Source organism: Medicago truncatula, chromosome 8 (genome assembly GCF_003473485.1).
Source record: "Medicago truncatula cultivar Jemalong A17 chromosome 8, MtrunA17r5.0-ANR, whole genome shotgun sequence".
NCBI lineage: Eukaryota > Viridiplantae > Streptophyta > Magnoliopsida > Fabales > Fabaceae > Medicago > Medicago truncatula.
Genome location: NC_053049.1, coordinates 30,316,653 through 30,335,310, shown reverse-complemented (window position 1 = coordinate 30,335,310; position 18,658 = coordinate 30,316,653). Strand labels below are relative to the sequence as shown.

The 18,658-nt window shown below is 33.3% G+C and overlaps 3 protein-coding genes across 3 annotated transcripts; 1 reads left to right on the top strand and 2 right to left on the bottom strand.

Moving 5' to 3' along the window:
* Window positions 1-4,816: 4,816 nt before the first annotated feature.
* On the bottom strand, window positions 4,817-5,734 carry LOC11443514 (RING-H2 finger protein ATL29). Its single transcript, XM_039829128.1, has 2 exons — window positions 5,262-5,734; window positions 4,817-5,159 (listed from the first exon to the last, which is right to left on the bottom strand). Exons 1-2 carry the CDS (start codon window positions 5,732-5,734, stop codon window positions 4,817-4,819), a joined length of 816 nt encoding a protein of 271 aa, XP_039685062.1.
* A 746-nt stretch (window positions 5,735-6,480) lies between these two features.
* On the bottom strand, window positions 6,481-9,567 carry LOC11430853 (zinc finger CCCH domain-containing protein 12). Its single transcript, XM_003628740.4, has 2 exons — window positions 8,364-9,567; window positions 6,481-7,111 (listed from the first exon to the last, which is right to left on the bottom strand). The coding sequence occupies exons 1-2, from the start codon at window positions 9,214-9,216 to the stop codon at window positions 6,834-6,836; spliced, it is 1,131 nt and encodes a 376-aa protein (XP_003628788.1). The 5' UTR covers window positions 9,217-9,567; the 3' UTR covers window positions 6,481-6,833.
* Window positions 9,568-13,051: 3,484 nt separating this feature from the next.
* On the top strand, window positions 13,052-14,884 carry LOC11428245 (inositol-tetrakisphosphate 1-kinase 1). The gene is made up of 2 exons (XM_039828846.1): window positions 13,052-14,376; window positions 14,410-14,884. The coding sequence occupies exons 1-2, from the start codon at window positions 13,357-13,359 to the stop codon at window positions 14,512-14,514; spliced, it is 1,125 nt and encodes a 374-aa protein (XP_039684780.1). The 5' UTR covers window positions 13,052-13,356; the 3' UTR covers window positions 14,515-14,884.
* Window positions 14,885-18,658: the final 3,774 nt, after the last annotated feature.

The following is an 18,658-nucleotide window of genomic DNA, read 5'->3' as shown; positions in this document are numbered from 1 at the left end:
TTTTCAATTTGATCCGTTAATTATAAAGTATCTCAATTTGGTCCCATAAATCTTATATTGTTTACTATTTTGGTCTTCTCCGTTAGTATTTTGCAAAATCTGTTAATTCATTTTCACGTGTCAGTTAAGATTGGTGATCAACGGTTGGATTTAAAAAGCACACATGACATACCGTGGACTCACAACATATGATAACTTCCCTCCTCATCTTCATATAACCTTTATCAACGTTCATAAAAAAAAATCAATTTATTTTTTTAAATCCAATTTTTTTCCTTTAAAAAATTGATCATTTCAACTTCATCAAAAACCATATAATCAAATCCCTAAACCTATTGGTCATCTTCTTCCCTCTTCATCTTCATTTTCTCTCTCAAAAGAGTAACACCAGAAAATTATAGATTTCTCTTTTAAACCATAAATACATTATTTTCATTTTTTTTAAATCCAAAACACATCACTCTCGTCTTCAATTCCAAAGAAAAAAATTAGTTTGTGAGCTTCATGTTGTTGAAGATGGTATTAGTTCCTACATTTCATAACAGAAATTAAACTCAAAAATTTCAGAAATTAAACCAAGAAATTCAATCTCCTTCCTCTATCTCATATTCCCAAAAATTAAATCCAGAAATTCAATTGACTACCTTTAGAAACACAACAGTTATGACTTTTATTTTGAATTAAATCCATTAGCAATCAAAGCCACTCAAATGCCAAAATCGCAAATCATATAAAATTTAATTATTACTTTGATTTTGTCTCTCTTTTTGGTTCTCAAGTAATAACAACCACTAAATCCATAGTTTCCTTATGAACTATATTCTCTTTCCTTTCATTAACCAGAAGGTTCCCTTGTCAAATGGGTTTTGAGAATCTGTGATGTTGAGAGATTCCCTGTTGATGATGAGTTTTGTGGTGATAATCGATTTTAAATTTTAAATAGGTTTTAATTGATTTTGTTTTGTTTTGTTTGGGTTGCAGTAAGTTTTTTTGGTGTTTTTTGGTGAGAATAGATGAGATTCCCTGTTTTTTGCGATTTTATTTATTTATTTTTAAAAAAATTAATTACGGATAATGTTCATCACAAATGTAACCAACTTCCACGAATAACTATGAAACTAATTTATTTGTTTTTCAAAAAATTAGTTAGAAATGATCGTCACAAGTGTAACAAATTTTCTCTATATATAAAAAAACAGCAAAATTTCAGTATCACCCTTATTAAAACTCATGATCTTCTTAGTTTTACATGCATAATCGTATTTTCAAAATTTAATTTATTTATTTTTCAAGAAAATAATTCCAAATAATGGTCGTATCATGAGTGTAATCAATTTTCACGGATAACTATGAAACTAATTTATCTGATTTAAAAAAACAATTATGGATAATGGTCATATCTACTAACGTGTTTTGCATTATAAAATAAAAATTTATTTAATAGAAATACTATATATTGAAAATAATCATGAGGTTTAAATATTTTATCATATCTAATTTCTCATATACGTAAATAAAATTTATATTTAAAATATGCAACGGAAACAATGGAAACATTAAATGATGTAATTTTACATATAAAATAAAAAATTAATTAATAGAAACACTGTATTAATGTTGATATTTCAAAAGGAAAAATAATTTCAATATATCATATGATGATGTCACCCACCCCATGAATGCCACTACCGTTTGGCCAGTTTTTTTTTACTGTCTAAAAGCTCCTTTAAAATAAAGTTAAAATAAAGTCTTTTAAGAAAGAAGTTAAAACTGTTTGGTTTCGTTATTTTTTTTTTAGTTTTAAAGTTATTTTTAAGTTAAAAGTTGTTTGGCAAAATATTATGCAAAACTTACTTCTCGACAATTTATTTCACAAGCACCTCTCTTCAAATCATGCTGTGAACCTTTTTTTTTAATATTTATATTTCAATATATTTTTTTCTTCCATTTAGTTTTTTGAACCGGTCCATTTAATTTTTTTTGAAGGAGGGTCCATTTAATTTTATTATCTATTTTTCATGAAATTTATTATCTTTTTATCACTTATATATTTAATTTCAATATCGTTTAATTATCACAACCTAGCAAATATTTTTATTCACGTTGTCATTGAAGATACCATCAATTTTTATTCTCTTTCTTCAACCTCGAAAATATATATACACATATTAGCGATTAGAGTAATACTTTATGTCCATCTGCCTGTATTTTTTTTTGTTACGCTAATGCATATAATTTTTTTTAGTGTTGTGTAATACATATAATTATTTTTATACAATTTTGATTTTAATTAAAAGTACAAGTATAGATGCCTAAAAAAATTATACTTATATATATTTTGTACATTTATATTGTAACAAACTCTGTATGTCTTTTTCTTATTAAAAAAAAAACTAAACATATATTTTTCAATGACACCAACAATGTAACAAATATAATATCATATAATATGAATTCTTATATTTTTGAATTACACCAAAAATATGGTATTCTTATAACAAAATTTGTTATAGAGTATAATTGGAAAGAAAAGAAAAAAAAACTATTCTCTTTATATATACACACACCATATACATATTACAAATATATTCTTCAGCTCCACAATTCTTTCACTAAGGCAGACGAACATATTATGCAGCACTAAAAAAAAAATATACGCATTAGCGTAACTAAAAAATAGACAAACGAACATAAAATATTATTCTAAACTCTAATGTGTGTGTATATATTTGCGAGGTTGAAGAAATGGAATAAAAATATTTGGTGTCATTCAATGACGGCGTGAATAAAAATATTAGCGAAATTGTGATAATTAAACGATATTGAAATTAAATATATAAGTGATAAAAAGATAATATAATTTCTTAAAAAAAAAAAAATTAAATGGATCCTCCTTCAAAAAAATAATGGACCAGTTCAAAAAAAAAAAAAAAAGGTTCCCAGTGTGAGTTGAAGAGAGGTTCTTGTGAAATAAATTGTCGAGAAGTAGTTTTTTGAAGTAGCATTCAATAACTTTTGGTTAAAGCTCATTCCATTCAATTTTATGCATTCTAAAAAAAGTACTTTTTTAATAAGTAACTTAATTGATATAGTGTTTGACCTAACTTCTCCTTAATAACGTAGAGAAGCTGAAAAAAATCAGTCAGGCCAAACGGTACCTAAATGCGGACTTTACCCTTGACTTTTCCAATACAAAGCAAACATGTCATGTTTCATCGAATTTCATTTCTTCCCATTTCGCACCAAATAGCATTGCTTATTTTAAAAATAGTCACGAGTTTTCAAAATTTTATAATATTTTAAGCATTTATCCTTTATCTCTCCTTCTTCGGCAAGTTGGACCTATTTTTTTCTCTCTAGGTTTTCTCTTCCAACTTCTTCATTAAGGGGTAGTTTTGGGTCAATTTTTGACTTGAAATCACCATTCTTCATCTTTTTATCTCCATTTCAATTTAAATAAGTAATTTTCACATAAATATAAGTTTTTTCTTCGTGATTTCACCATCTGGGTGTGGTGGTGTGTTGTTCGTCATCTTGTGCGACAGTGTTTGATTTCCTGTTTTGTTGCGGTGTTCATTTGATTCATATTGAAAGATCAATTATTCAATCAAAGATTTGGGCATCAACGTTGTAGATCCGGATGCATGGGTATTCCGGTCACTTTTATTTATCATATATTTTTGTAGGCATTATGTCGTTATATGCTATTAACTTGGATGTTGTAAATTTATTTGCAGATTCATCATTTACGTTTTTAGCGGTATTGAATGATGTAATTCATTGATTTGAATGAATGAATATCGTTTTGTTTTTGTCAACAATTTTTTTTTATCATATCGACTATCATCGGTACATAAAATATTTCTTTTGCATATATAAGCATATAAAATCTTAAACGAGTGCGGCTTAAATATTTAACGTATTTTAAATATAACATAAACATTTATTTAAAAGACACGATACATTAATGTTGATATTTTGAAAATAGTCACAAGTTTCAAATTTTTTTATCATATCAACTTTGTCATATATGCATACAGAATTTTGTTTCTGAAAATATAAACATTTAAAATCTGCAACAAGAATCAATTTGATCCTCCATTAATGTAATTATATATTCAAAATCAATTTTTATACCAACCTACAAAACAATATAAATTGGTAAGAATCCATTTGGGGTTGGCCTAGTGGTTGGTTTGGGATCTTGGAGTTTGCTCCTCCAAAGGTCTCAGGTTCGATTCCCTTTGGTGCCAATTTCGGTGGGCTAAGTCCATACAGAGCTTGCTCTGGCTTTAAAAGGGGCCCCACAAGTGGGGCGATGGAATTAGTCCCCTCGGATTAGTCGATTCTTGGATCGAATATCGATTTTTCAAAAAAAAAAAAAAAATTGGTAAGAATCGATGTTATCTTAATATATCCAAACATAAATCAGTTCAAGTCCAACTTATTTTGAACCAAAATCAAGTCTATCAAAACACTCTTCTTTCTATCGCAAAAATATCATAAAACGAGAATATTGATACTGCTATTTTAGATGAAATAATCCATAATCTTCAATTTTATTGGACAAATTTTTTTGACACGCCAAAAAATAATCCTGATCCGCATTTACAAACTCTTGAATGGTAAAACTTCATTAGCACCGCTAAAGATGCATGATATATCTAATTCCTTACACATATAAAAAGTCTGAATATCTCAATCTTCTATTAGTCTATATCTAAAGCCTCAACCTATATACTTGAAATGTAAACAATAAAGGATTTAGGTAAAGAAGAAGAAAAAAATGATCTTGAATGATAAAAAAAAACATGTTTCAAGCCTCTTGAGCTTGAGCAAGTGAAGAGGAACCAGATACCGGTTTAACAAAACCACAATTACTACAAGGTGTAGGCATTGTCAATGTCATCTCACTGTAATTTGTACAACTCTTTGTGATATTGTGTCCTCCCCTTATAACATGTTCAGGCAATCTCAATGTATATTTTTCATCATCTTTTTCTTCACCTCTAATCATTACTATAGAATGTCCTGTTGAATGTGATCTTGAAAATATATGTTCTTCTTGTTGCATGATCTTTCTCACATGATCATCATGTTGATCACCTTCATGTATTTGAGCTCTAGTGATCTCACTAGTATTGACACTTTCCTCTCCTCTAACATCAATGCGTGTATCATTGCACGGTAATGAGGTCATACCCTCTTGTGCATTAACGTTGTTGTTGGTGTTGTTGTTGCAACATTCCCCGTGTTTTGACGTTTGGTTGGGAGGTACATCAAGATCGGTTCGACAAACAGGACATGTCTTGTGATTTTCAAACCATAGGTCGATACATTCTTGGTGGAAAACATGGAAACAAATAGTTAGAAGACGAAGCATGCTATCGTCCTCGAACTCTAGCAAGCAAATAGCACATTCTAAGCTGTAACTTTTTTCCTTGCGGTGGTCTTTCACATCAGAGTAGAGGAAAGTGGGGAATCCATTTATAAGGGTATTGTTGAGTCCTCTAGGGGGTGACCTATCAGGTGAGAGACGAACGAGGGATCCTGAGGCCGTGCGATGCAAGGCCCACATATGGAAAATGCCTGCAAAGCAATACTTGCAAAGATACACAATGCTGAAAGCCACAAAGCATAGGATGAGGACGGTGAGGGTGAAGGCTACTAGTGCCGGTGGGGTCTTATGTGCTGGAGCCGGTGGGGGGTCGTACTTAGATTCTGATAAAGACATTGTCGAATTGAGAAACTATCAACAATGGACTGTTATTGGTTTTCAAGATGAGTAGAGGATGATTTATTCTTGACCTTCCACTCTCTCTTCTTTGCATGGTTGAGAGAAGTTTATGAACAAAGTAGTGGGTGAATGAAGGTTAGTAAAGTGGTGTTACTTTTCTCCCTTCACTTTACTATTTTTTTAGAGGATTTTAAGGGACAAAATGTGGAGAGAGAGAGATAATTGAGGAAACATGTTATGCATGGTGTTATTTGAGTACTAGATGATGGGTTAATATAAAACAGTGATGTTGAGGTTGATTTTTAGCCCTTGGTGAAAAAGGTTGGTTTGAGCGAGTCCTTATGAGAAAGACAATGATTTATGTCCAAACATTATTCAAGGTGCATCTAATGCATAAATAAGCCAATAGGATTATATTAAATTATAACTACATTTTTTTAACTCCATTGTATATGAACCTTGAAATGACTCCATTGTTCCTTATCATGTCTAGTTTTTGATGCACACCCCATTTTTGTTTTTGCTTCTTTTTCATTTGAGTAAATGCAATGATACAGAATTGAATTGCCGAATAAAATGGAATAAAACTCTACTAAGAATTGCAGAAAGAAAAAAAAAAAAAAAAAAAAAAAAAGTGGATGCAAATTAAGGTTTAATTGTCGATTTTATTCATGTTTGCGATGTTCTCCTGAAATGTTACCTCGCGATTAATAGCATTATTCGACGAAAAAAAATGCCGACAATAAAAATAGAAACCGGAATCTTAAATTAGATCCAACATGGGGAAACAAAAGAACAATTATGTCTGACACAATCTGATGCACATACAAGGAAGCCGCTGTTACATTCAAATCTCAGAAACAAAAACTTGAAAAGAAAGATGAATCATTCACCGCACTTAAATCCACAGAACAATTATCTGTGAATTGAACAAAGTGCTACAATGCTGGAAACTACGGATCATAAGACATTATTAGATAATATAACAAGATGGGAACCGGAAATCATGGCGTTTTCAGCTGCATGGTGATACATAAGCCCTCATCATCGGCCATTTTCCATGTTTCCAAGATTGGGAATATAAGTTATTATAGCTCTATTCGAAGTCATCGATCCAATCGCCATATATCCTACTGATTTTATCGGGACCTTTCCACTTCTGATGAGCTCTCTGTCCTGGCCTCTGACTCACAATGGAAGGTCTTTGTGAAGGGACTCCAAGATGATAAACATCTGAACCAATAGGAGGATTTGATGCAACCACATTATCAGCATGAGTTTTGGAAGGTACTCCCTGCTTTGTGTCAGACGCAACAACAGAAACACCGTCTCTGCTTTCACCTTCCATAAGTCCACCTCCATATCTGTGTAATTCTGCAGTTACAGACTCACGATATCAAAGACAAATTTATAAAATAGGTTACAGGTTATTCCGACAGTTAATCAATTTAAGCCAATAAAACACTCGTGTATCAATCTGAAAAAATGTTTTCGAATGTAATGTATATGTGCATGTTTGGATCGACGGTGAGATTGGCATAATCATGGTAACTCAATGCGATTTAGACAAAATACTTTGAAGTTCCAGCAAAATATCAGTGCCACCGCAATTTAGCTAAACTCATCGCCAATCCAAACATGCACGTAATGAACAAGGCCAAACATCAAAGCAATGAAAGTATGTTGTTAATTGCGGATCACAAAAAGAGAGTGATTTGTTCGAATTCCACTACGTACTGTGCTATCATATAGACGCTATTTGACAACACTTTGTACTTAAATCGCATATTCGCGGAACAATAGCAATTTGTTAAAATTCTGACACACGATAGCGCTATAGCACCGTTATTTGACAACACATATTAGATCTAAGCTGCCATCAATTCATTCTGAACCCACCACTCATGAAACTATTATTTTCTTGTCTCTTCAAGACAGCGCTTTTTTTAATCAGAAAGTGAAGGCTTAGACATTTGAATTTGAAGCATACAAGGCACATGAAAAGTAATCACAAAAAAGGAAGCACTGTAAATTGAAAAACACATTGAAATTTCCACAGTTTCGTCTTCAGAGTTCTTCTTTGTCGTAAACTTAGTTGTTTATGTTTTTCATTGCGCAAAACATAAGGAACGATGTGTTTCTACTATTGTGTGTATCTTCTCTAGAATGCAATTACTTTTTTACAAAAAAATTGCATAGATTACTCAAGTCGGCAACTTGCAAACAAAATGTTATGCTCAATGAAACACCACATTCACATACATATCAAAATGTTATGTTCTGCCTTAGCATCAACAAAAACAAAATTGAAAGTAGTGGCAATGCAGAATACTCATTAACACAAAACAGTAGAAATCAAAGCTGTAACAGACCATATTAAATGAAGAAAAAATCAATCTTGTAAAGATAAAAAGAATCTAACATCAATACCCAAAAATGTATCCAAATGGTAAGAAAACACTAGCACAACTCCACAACACAAACTATTTATAACTTTCCAATTCTAATAGCACTTTCTATAATCATATTAACACAACATAATCACCTCAATTACCAATACCATAAAATTAAAATCTTTAATCCAATTCACATACAAAATCATCAAAATGGATCATATCTATCATACCTGTAGCACCATGAGCAAAATGGCATTTGTTACCAAAAGGACAATACCCAGTCATCTCCCACTTATTACAAATCCTAGTTTTCCAATTTGAAGGCTTCAAATTAGGTCCATTCCCAACCGCGGCCGCACCAGCCGCAACAACAACAACACCACTACCACTACCAACACCACTACCAACACTCCCACCTCCTCCTCCTCCACCACCACCACCACCACCATAACCACCAGGACCTAAACTAATCGCCACACTTTCACGATTCTTCGATTGCTCATCATGAAGAAAAGTACAACTATCCCCATAAGGACAACCTTCCTCAGTATAAAATTTCTTACAATGTCTCCCCTTATAAGACCTATTATTCATACTCTCCCCTACAAAAGTACTCGACCCAACCGTCGGTATCTGAAACTCCTCCCTCGGCTGCTCAATCACACTCCTCTCTTCCTCATGAGCAGCCACAATCTCCTGCCAATTCTCCGGCGGCCGACGAAGCTCCTCCACACTATGAGCAAAATTACAGTTTGTTATATAAGGACATGTCCCCACACGAAACTTACAGCATAGTTTCGTCTTAAAAAACATTTTCCCAATCGCTTTCGCGCGATTCGATCCTCCTCCACTACCACCACCACCACCATCTTGCGAATTGCTTCTCGATTTCTTACTCGGCGGCTCACTTCCTGCACGTGAATTTGAAGACGGAGTTGTTTCTCCACCAGCATCGTTTCCGTTCCAGTAACGATACTCATCTTCCGTCGCCCAGTCAGCTTGGTCGGTTGACCAGCTATCGGCGGCGCCTCCACCGCCGGTGGTGATGATTTGAACGACGTTGCCGTCTCTGTTGTAATCCATTGTTTCTTACAACAAAACCCTAACGGCGTTAGAGTTGTTGGAATTAGAAGAAAGAAGTGAAAGTGTATGTATATAAGAGTGTTGGAACACACGTGTTGAATTTTGAAGATGGAAATGAAAACGAGGTTATTGTTGTTGGGAATGAAATTCGGGAAAATTTGAAACTGTGTACGCGATGGAAACGGTTTTATTGAGAAGGAAGAACGTGTGGTTTAAGACACAGGAAATTTAGGTTGGTTGAAGTAAAAAAGTTTGTTTGGTTTGAGAAAGGAAACAGATCTGGAAGTGGGTTCGTACTAGATTTTCAGTCTTGTGTAAGAACTCAAGTGAAACTACTTGCTTGTCCATGTTTCAGTTCACTTTTTTTTTTTTTTTCAGATGCAAAAGTAATTTTTTTTTTCATAAATAAACTTAATTCATATAATTAATTAATTTAATAATTAGCAATATAATTTGGAATCAATATTTTCTTTTTAAATAAAAATTTGATATCAAATTATACACTTGAGGTTAACCATATAAATAGTCTGCTTAGCTAACTCATGGGTTGCTTGCCTCCTAAAAAATTCAACCTTTTATAACAAAAAATTGGTTAAAATGTAATTCTTAGCATTTATTTTTACAGAAAATGACTTTTAGCATTTTTTTTTTTTACGAAAAATTATTTTTAGCTTAAAATTTACTCCCTTCGTCTTAATTTATGAGTAAAAAAAGTAAATTCATACTTATTAAAAAAATTAAAACATAGTAATTTGAGATATAATTTTTTGTGTTTTTTGAATAAGTTTCACTGAAAGATGTAAAAATAATTCTAATTGGCTATTGATCATGAAGAAAATAGAAAGAAGAGCAAATCGAATGAAATTTACATTTAATTTGACTTGGAAAAGATGATATTTTAAAACAACATAATTAAATATGATAAAAGTTTATCTTTTTTCTTATAATTTAGAACAAAAAAAATATGAATTTTTTTCTTATTTATAATTTGGGGTGGAGGGAGTATTCTTTAACTCATGGCATGGTTCCTTAACAAAAAAAAATGTTTCATTTTAATCTCATAGTTAATTGTGGTTATGTATAGGTCCCTTAAATGCATTTCTCTTAATCAAGTTGAATAATTATGTTAATTTTTAAACCAAAATATCTAAAGGTAAACCAACAGCCCGATGTTAAAACAAAATGAGTTTAACAATGCATCTTAAGTTTTGAGGATAACAAAGTATTAAAAGTTCAATTGAATATGTTAATATTTGTTCAAGCGTGCATAACCATAAACTAAAATTTACAAGTCTTCAAATAAAGTATTGCTTATGAAATAATAAATGGGAGCAAAAGAATTTTCAAGAGAAACTTAGTTGCAAGTCAGAGTCTGAAGACTATCCAAAAGCTGACTGTTAGACTCTGAAGTTCACCTAGAATCTGAAGATCATCAGAAGCTGAAATGAAGAACCTGAAGTTAGTTATTATGGATATTTGAAGACACAAATATGCAGAAGGAATAAAAGATTGGATCAACGGATATTTCTGAAGAATTAGAAGGCTTTGGATTCTTATCCACAGAAAAATGACAATAGTACTACAACCACTATCTCCACTACTTCAACATTTCCTACACATAATACAAGCTATAGTTGTGTCTCTATTAGAATGGAATGGTTAATTCCCTATCAATGAATGGTTTTCAAATTACTCACTCCTAAGACATTAACCATATCAAGCAACAAATCAATGATGATTGATCAAACTTCTACAACGACTCTTTGATGTGATGACACCTCTACAACGTCTATTTCATACCTCTATATAAAGGAATGAAAACTTGAAGTTTAGAGTGACTTTACAACATTTTAACTTGTGCCAAAACTCTGCTGAAATTATTGTGCATCAAACACTTAGAATTTTTCATCAACTTTCATAGCTTAGAAATTCTTAACACTTAAAGTCTGAACTGTTTTGTATTGTGATCACCACTGATTGTATATCAAGTGTTCAACTAACCTTATTCTTTGTAATTTGTTTGTTTAGAAGTCTCTTGCTTTCTGCTTGAGCATAGGAAATCTCTTACTTGTGTGCTTGAGTATTTTAAGTCTTTTGCTAGTGTCTTTGAGTAGTTGTAATCTTATGTGATTATAGTGAAAATCTCTTTGAAACTGCAAGGGGGGACTGAACTACTTCCGAATTGTGGAAAGGAACCAGGATAATTGCTTCTCTCTCTCTATCTCTCTCTCTCTCTCTCTCTCTCTCTCTCTCTCTCTATATATATATATATATATATATATATATATCTTTTATATATGTTTCATAAGACTCTGAACATTGTTCCAGACTTTGAACTCTATCAGACTCTGGACTTAGTTTAAAAGAAGAAAAAGCTAACACAATTCAACCCCCTTCTTGTATTTTTCTCACCTTCACCCAACATTGTAGGTAAGTTAACCAAAGACCTTGTTAATTTTTTAAATTTTAACAAATTAATCTTTTAGTTAAAAAAATTGTTGGACCTTACGTGACTATTGAATTTGATAGTGAACCACCACCACTTAATTTTATGGCCCCTTACATTCTTTTTCATCTTCATGAACTAGAAGAAAGAAAACCACCACATTATCACTACACTGCCACCATCACTAAGAACAACTTTTAGATCTCAAATCATCATCTCAGTCATTCAATCAAAAAGTCCATTAAGACACATGGCAGGAAAGGCCTAATGAGGGACATCCAAGTCTATCTGAGGTGACCACCTCATCTTACAACACGGTGGATAACAAGATCTTACCTCCTGCACAACCTCGGAAGACATCATGTCTCGGAACAACGTACAACACAAGATAATGCCTCATGAGCCAGCTCATGAACCACCTCGCATAAGAAACAAATGGAGTGCCAACGTACTTCACCACCTTAGACGCCAACAAACTACAATAACTTGGTTGTTCCTACTAACAAAGAGTCTCGTTTTAATTAGATAGACGTCCCCACCTATCTCAAAACACTTACTATAAAAAAAATCAGATTACATCTATAACGGCCTACACCAAATTGTATGAGTTTTAAATTCGAGGGAGTATTTGCAAATAAATGTTAAATTTTAAGGGGGGTATTTAGTTATTCTAATAATCACACCGATTTTAGAGAGAGAAAAAAAAAGCAAAAAAAAGTTAGCCAATTACCCATATATGACTTGCATAACCTTAAATGCACGTAGAGGTGCCATATGTACAATTAACTTTCACATCATATGGTCAAACGATGAAAACAAACATATAGGAATATTTGACATACGTTTAACAATTTAAGGGGTTTTTCGAAATTTTGCAAAATTTAAAGGACGTTTCAATGAAAGTTACAATTTCAAAAAGATAATCGACTATATATTTCTAATAAAAGATATTGATGCATTTGCAAGAGTGTGAACAACAAGGTTATGTCCTTCAAAAATTAACCTATAATTTTGTAACGTACAACGTGGTGCTTATTAATTAATAATATCCAAACTAATCATATCAATTAAACTTTAGTTTTAAATTTTGATTATGATTTGCTTCCAAAAGCTTATCAAGTTTTGAGTCTGCCGAATCCAATTATAAACCCAATAAATAATTTTAGGGTCTTGTTAACCAGTATATTCAGGACAATGATTAAGAAAAATAAAACTAATTTTGTATTAGAAATTACAATTTTTGACTTTTAGAAAGTTAAATTCAACACTTTTAATTATTTTTTAACATATTATTTCTAATTATGTTCTCTTAACTAATGTTCCAAAGACACTCTTTAACATTTATCCACCCATTCCACCTCATACCCTTCCTTACGGCCCTATCCCTCTCCTTCTTTCAACACGCCCTTCATAAAGCGGCGCAAACCCTCTACTCAATTCACCACGTGTACCTTATCATTCCCCTTCCTTCTCTCTAACTCCAACCCTAATTCTCTAACCACCTATATATACACACCCCCATACCCTTCTCTCTCTCCCTCCAATTTTACTTTCTTCTTCTTCTTCTTCTTTCCCCAATTCCCAAAATCGAAACCCTAAACATCCAAAATTAGGGTTTCCCCACTCTAATGTGATTGTTCATTCATTCACAAAAAAACGAAATCAATCACAAGAATTTTGATCAAATCAATCCAATGGCTGAAAAGAAACACGGCGTAATAGGTTACGCATTAGCACCAAAGAAACAAAACAGTTTCATCCGCGACTCACTCTTAACCCTAGCTTCATCACGCGGAATTAAACTCATCCAAATCGATTCAACCAAACCCTTAATCGATCAAGGACCGTTCGATTGCATCCTCCACAAACTCTACGGCGACGATTGGAAACGCCAGCTTCAACAATTTCAAATTCGAAACCCTAATGCTGTTATTCTCGACGCGCCGGAAGCGATTGAGCGTCTTCATAACCGAATTTCAATGCTTCAGGTTGTTTCTGAGCTTAGGGTTAGGGTTGGGGTTGATGAAAAAGGCGGCGAAACATTCGGGATCCCGAAACAGATCGTGATTTATGATAAAGAGACTCTTTCTGATGGCCAGGCTTGGGAGAGTTTAAAGTTTCCGGTGATAGCGAAGCCGTTGGTGGCCGATGGAAGCGCGAAATCGCATAAAATGGCGTTGGTTTTTAGCCACGGGGCGTTGAATAAGCTGAAACCACCAATTGTTTTGCAGGAATTTGTGAATCATGGTGGGGTGATTTTTAAGGTGTATGTTGTTGGTAATCATGTTCGTTGCGTGAAGAGGAAGTCTTTACCGGATGTTTCTGAGGAGAAGGTGTTGGGTGTTTCGGAGGATTTGTTGTCGTTTTCGCAGGTGTCGAATTTGGCAAATAGGGATAGTGTGGATGATGATGAAAAGTTTTATAAGATGATGAGTTTGGATGATACTACTGAGATGCCTCCGCAAGCTTTTATTGTTGATATTGCTAGTGGATTGAGGCGTGCTATGAAGCTGAATTTGTTTAATTTCGATGTGATTCGTGATTCTAGATATGGTAATCGGTATCTTATTATTGATATTAATTACTTTCCAGGGTATGCTAAAATGCCGGGCTATGAGAAAGTTTTGACAGATTTTTTCGTCGATTTAATGTGCAAGAAGGAGCTGGGTGAAAATGTGGGAAAGGGTCATGGTGATGAGGGTAAATCTGTTAAGGTTTTGACTGAAGAAAAAGATATATCTGTTAAGGTTTTGACTGAAGAAAAAGATATATCTGTTAAGGTTTTGACCGAAGAAAAAGATAAATCTGTTAAGGTTTTGACTGAGGAAAAAGATAAATCTGTTACGGTTTGATCATGATTGTGTTGAATGAACCATTGAATGGACCCTTTAGCTGAATTGGTGGTGGTGGATAAGGAAAGGACTCAGAGTTGAAGAATTTCTGATTAGGCGTAGAAGATGGGTGGGTACAGTGGTGAAAAAACAAGTTTTAGGGTTGTTTTGTGGGTTAGTTTTTTTAACTTCTTTGACAACATGTATATTCTATCCACCATTGCTTTGGAGATAGGTACCTTTTTTCGAAACACCCTCAAGGTTTAGGAAAGTTGTATTTTGAGGATAAGATCAGTATGCTAGATTGAAACTGTTTTGCTTTGTGCTTTTGTTTTTTAACTCAATGCCTTTATTCTCCATTTTGTTAAATTCTATTCTCATTCTAGATTTATTGCTTTGATTGGTTTGATTACATTGATTCTGTTTAAGAGTTTCCTTTTCAGTTATAATATTCGTTTGTTTTTCTCGCCTGTTGTTTTCAATCACGAGGTTCATTGTATGGTATTATGCTTATGAATATTCCTTAAAGATATGATCAGAATAAAGCAGAAAGGATATAGTCTTTTCCTGTTGTTGCCATCACTTTCGCCACCAGCTATTGAACTCCTGAGTAAAGGAGAAATATGCTTAAAATATGGCAACTTGTAAAGACCCATTAACTATCTCTGCCAACACATGTTTAACTTTATCAAGATACCAAATACTATACACATCTGATTAAAGATTTAGCACCTAATTATTCTAGTTATTTTCTTTTTTAGTGTTTATGTATTGAAGGAACCTTATGCACATATTATTCGATGGGATTATGGATTACTACCTATGTATAACTTGATTATGAGTACCTTTGACACATTACCTTAATAAAAGCAGTTATATTATCTTTAAAAACCTCATACTAAACAATTAGTTTGGTCTGAATTCTAGATGCTCCTTATGGGCATGCCCAAAGATTGTATTGATTTTGCACTTGCTAACTGATGTTCTCATGTATTGACCTTGTAGCCCCTTATATATTTATATCTGTATATTTCTGGGACTCGATCATCATATGAGGCTTCTGTAGAAGTTTTAATTGCAGTTCTAACTTCTTTCTTTATCAACATATTTTGGGCAAAACATAATTGCGTGCCTTAATTTTAAGTCCTATATGCTGTTGTCAGGTGGTCATTATTGTACATGCTGCCAAAGATTTTAACTTCTTTTGTTAAATATCTCTAAAAAAAAAAAAAAAGCAAACATATGCACTGCATTAGAAGGTATACAAACACATTTTGACCATATTTATTTTACATGCTGTTGCAGAAGTCTTGCAAGCTGTTGCACATATATAGGCTTCTGCAGAAGTTTTACTTGTAGTTCTAACTTCTTTCTTTATCAACATATTTTGGGCAAAACATAATTGTGTGCCTTAATTTTAAATCCTATACGCTGTTGTGAGCTGATCGACTGATCGTTATAGTATAGTGTAAACTAACGGCTTGTTGCATAATTGCATTAACTGATAGGCGATCAGCATTGTTGCATGCAATACTAATTTGCCCTGTTTATTGCATATTTTTGTTTTCGGTTCTTGAAGTGACACGGGTCTAATCCTAATCCAAACAAGTGAAGCACAATACTGTTGTCTCACAATACTCCACTGTGATTCTATTTTTAAGATAGAAGTTACTTGTATGTTTTGTAGAATATCGTAAAAACACAGATCTTAATGTTTTTTTTTTTTTTTTTGGGTTTTGCTAACGAGTGCCCCCGGATCACTCTTTAAGGATCCCAAATTTAGAAATTATTCCTTCAAAAAGTCTAATATTACAAATTCCAATGCATTGAATACACGGATTTTCATAAAACTTATTTAAAGTCCTTAAAGAGTACCCCCGCATTAGCATTTCCCTTTTTGTTAACATTGAGGGGGAGCCTTAACTGTCTAGTCCGAGATGTTACCGTGTGACTTGGAGGTTGCGGGTTTGAGTCATGGAACTAATCTGTTGCAAAATGCATGGTATGGCAATGTATGGTAGCTTTGTAATTGGTTTCACTCTTCCTTGAACCCTGCCATGACATGGCAGAAACTTTACTGCATCAGATTGCTCTATTTAATTTTTAATCATGGAACTTCCACTAACTTGGGAGTTTTTTTTCTTCTAATGTTTATTTGGACCTCACTTTTGAGATTTGAAGTTGGTTGGAATATATTTACATAGGCACATTAGGCTGTTGTAGACCCTGTAGCTATGTTACGCGGACACTTCTGATTGAAGGCGTGTTCGGGTGTCCGACAAGTATTGTGTCGGTGTCCGACATGACACCAACACTTGTGATTACATTGAATTATATCATTTTCTCAAAATTTTATCGGTGTTGGCTTGTCAGTATCGTGTCCGTGTGTGTCCATGCTTCATAGCCATGTAGTATTTCACTTCTGATTGAAGGCGTGTTCGGGTGTCCGACAAGTATTTCACTTGGCTATGCAGTCATATTTAGTGAAGTTATTTAAGTTTTCCATTCGTAAAATTTTTCAGAATAATATTCGGGTCATATGTTTCTTACTGTTACACTTGTCAATATCAAAACTGTTCCTTTGCATTTTCCATGGATGGAAGAAAAGAAAATTTAAGTGCCATTTGGGCATATATTGAGGTTAAGGCGATGCTTGTACAATAGGTAATTATTTTTGTTTAGTGACTGGTTAGATAGTCTTTATACTTGTTTCAATACCAAATGTCTGTGTTTTGCTGATTGATCTCAGTTTTGTTGGTTATCTTGGCTTCAGGTAGATGTTTCAGAAGATATGTGTTTCAATCTTGCCTTTCCCTTTCTAGTAGCAATAAAATATACGTGTCTGTTGAGTGATTGTGATATATGTGAGATATGTTTTGAACTGATTCTGTTATGTGTCTGATTAAAGAGTAGTGCACCCATAGAATTTTTTTGTCATGGGAGTTTTGTATTGAAAAATACATCACTGATTATGCAATTTTGTTATCTGTTCTTGGCACAACTTATGCTAGGATCAGTGTAACTAATGCATCATTTTGCTATTTCGGTAAAAGAGAGCGTGCGTTGTGTGATTGTGTCATTTTATGATTGGCAATTGTAATTAAAGTGATGATTGTAAAAATAGCATTAATGTCATTATCAGTAGTCAAGCTATCTGTGTTTTTTTGTTTGTTGAGGGAGCTATCTGTGCTTGTTAAAACTGTAAGTTTTAGAAAGAGGAGCATGCATGTTATTAAGATAATAGAAATACTATAAGAAATGTTGTTAAGGACCGTTATTAAGATAATAGAAAAACTGTAAGAAGAAAGATGGATTAAGAAAAACTGCTTGTTTCATCACATCAGTCGAAGGAGGGTGCCACTTACTTTCTCTGCTGGAATTTCGAAAATTGTCATTAGTACCTCTGCTACGGACTGCTTGCCATTCATGTGAGCTGCCTGGATAATATGCTGCGGCTGTAATTGTCGTTGATTCCAAATAAGACTATTTTGATTATGCCAAATTTCTGCTAACAGCATCATAATTCTGCTCACTTCACGTTCTGCTTTGCGAGTAAAAAATATATCAGATGGCACCGCTGCAGTAGACGAAAACTGCTGCAAACTGTCGCGTAAAACATGCCAAAGTCCAGTGGGGGTCCAACAAAGTAAGCTGTTACTGCACTGGAAGACTAGAATGCCAATCGGACTCGCTTTGCTCTCCACATAGTTCACAATATAAAGGGCAATTCATCTAAAATTTGAATGAATTGTTTCACTTAAAATTGTTTGACAATGTAGAAAATATTTACACTGACAGTTTTACACTGACAGTGTTTGTATGTATGTTTGATGCAACACAAAAAACCAAAAAAAAAAAAGGTGTGTGATTGACCTTTGGATGATGCAAGACAAATATAATATATCGGTGGACGTATCATGTATATTGGCTACCTAGGTGAAGTAAAAGTGTTTGCTCAAAACCAATTTACACAATCTGCTGATAATCAAACGAACTCTATATAAGGGCTGGAGAATTCTTAACGCTCTTTGAAGTCTAGTTGAAGAATTTATATAGTTACCTTGCCATAATGGACCCAACTCTGGTAGGCTATAAAATAATGCATTTTTTGAAACAATGATGGTGACAAAAACTTTATTTCCAAAAATGCATCACTCCAAGCTAG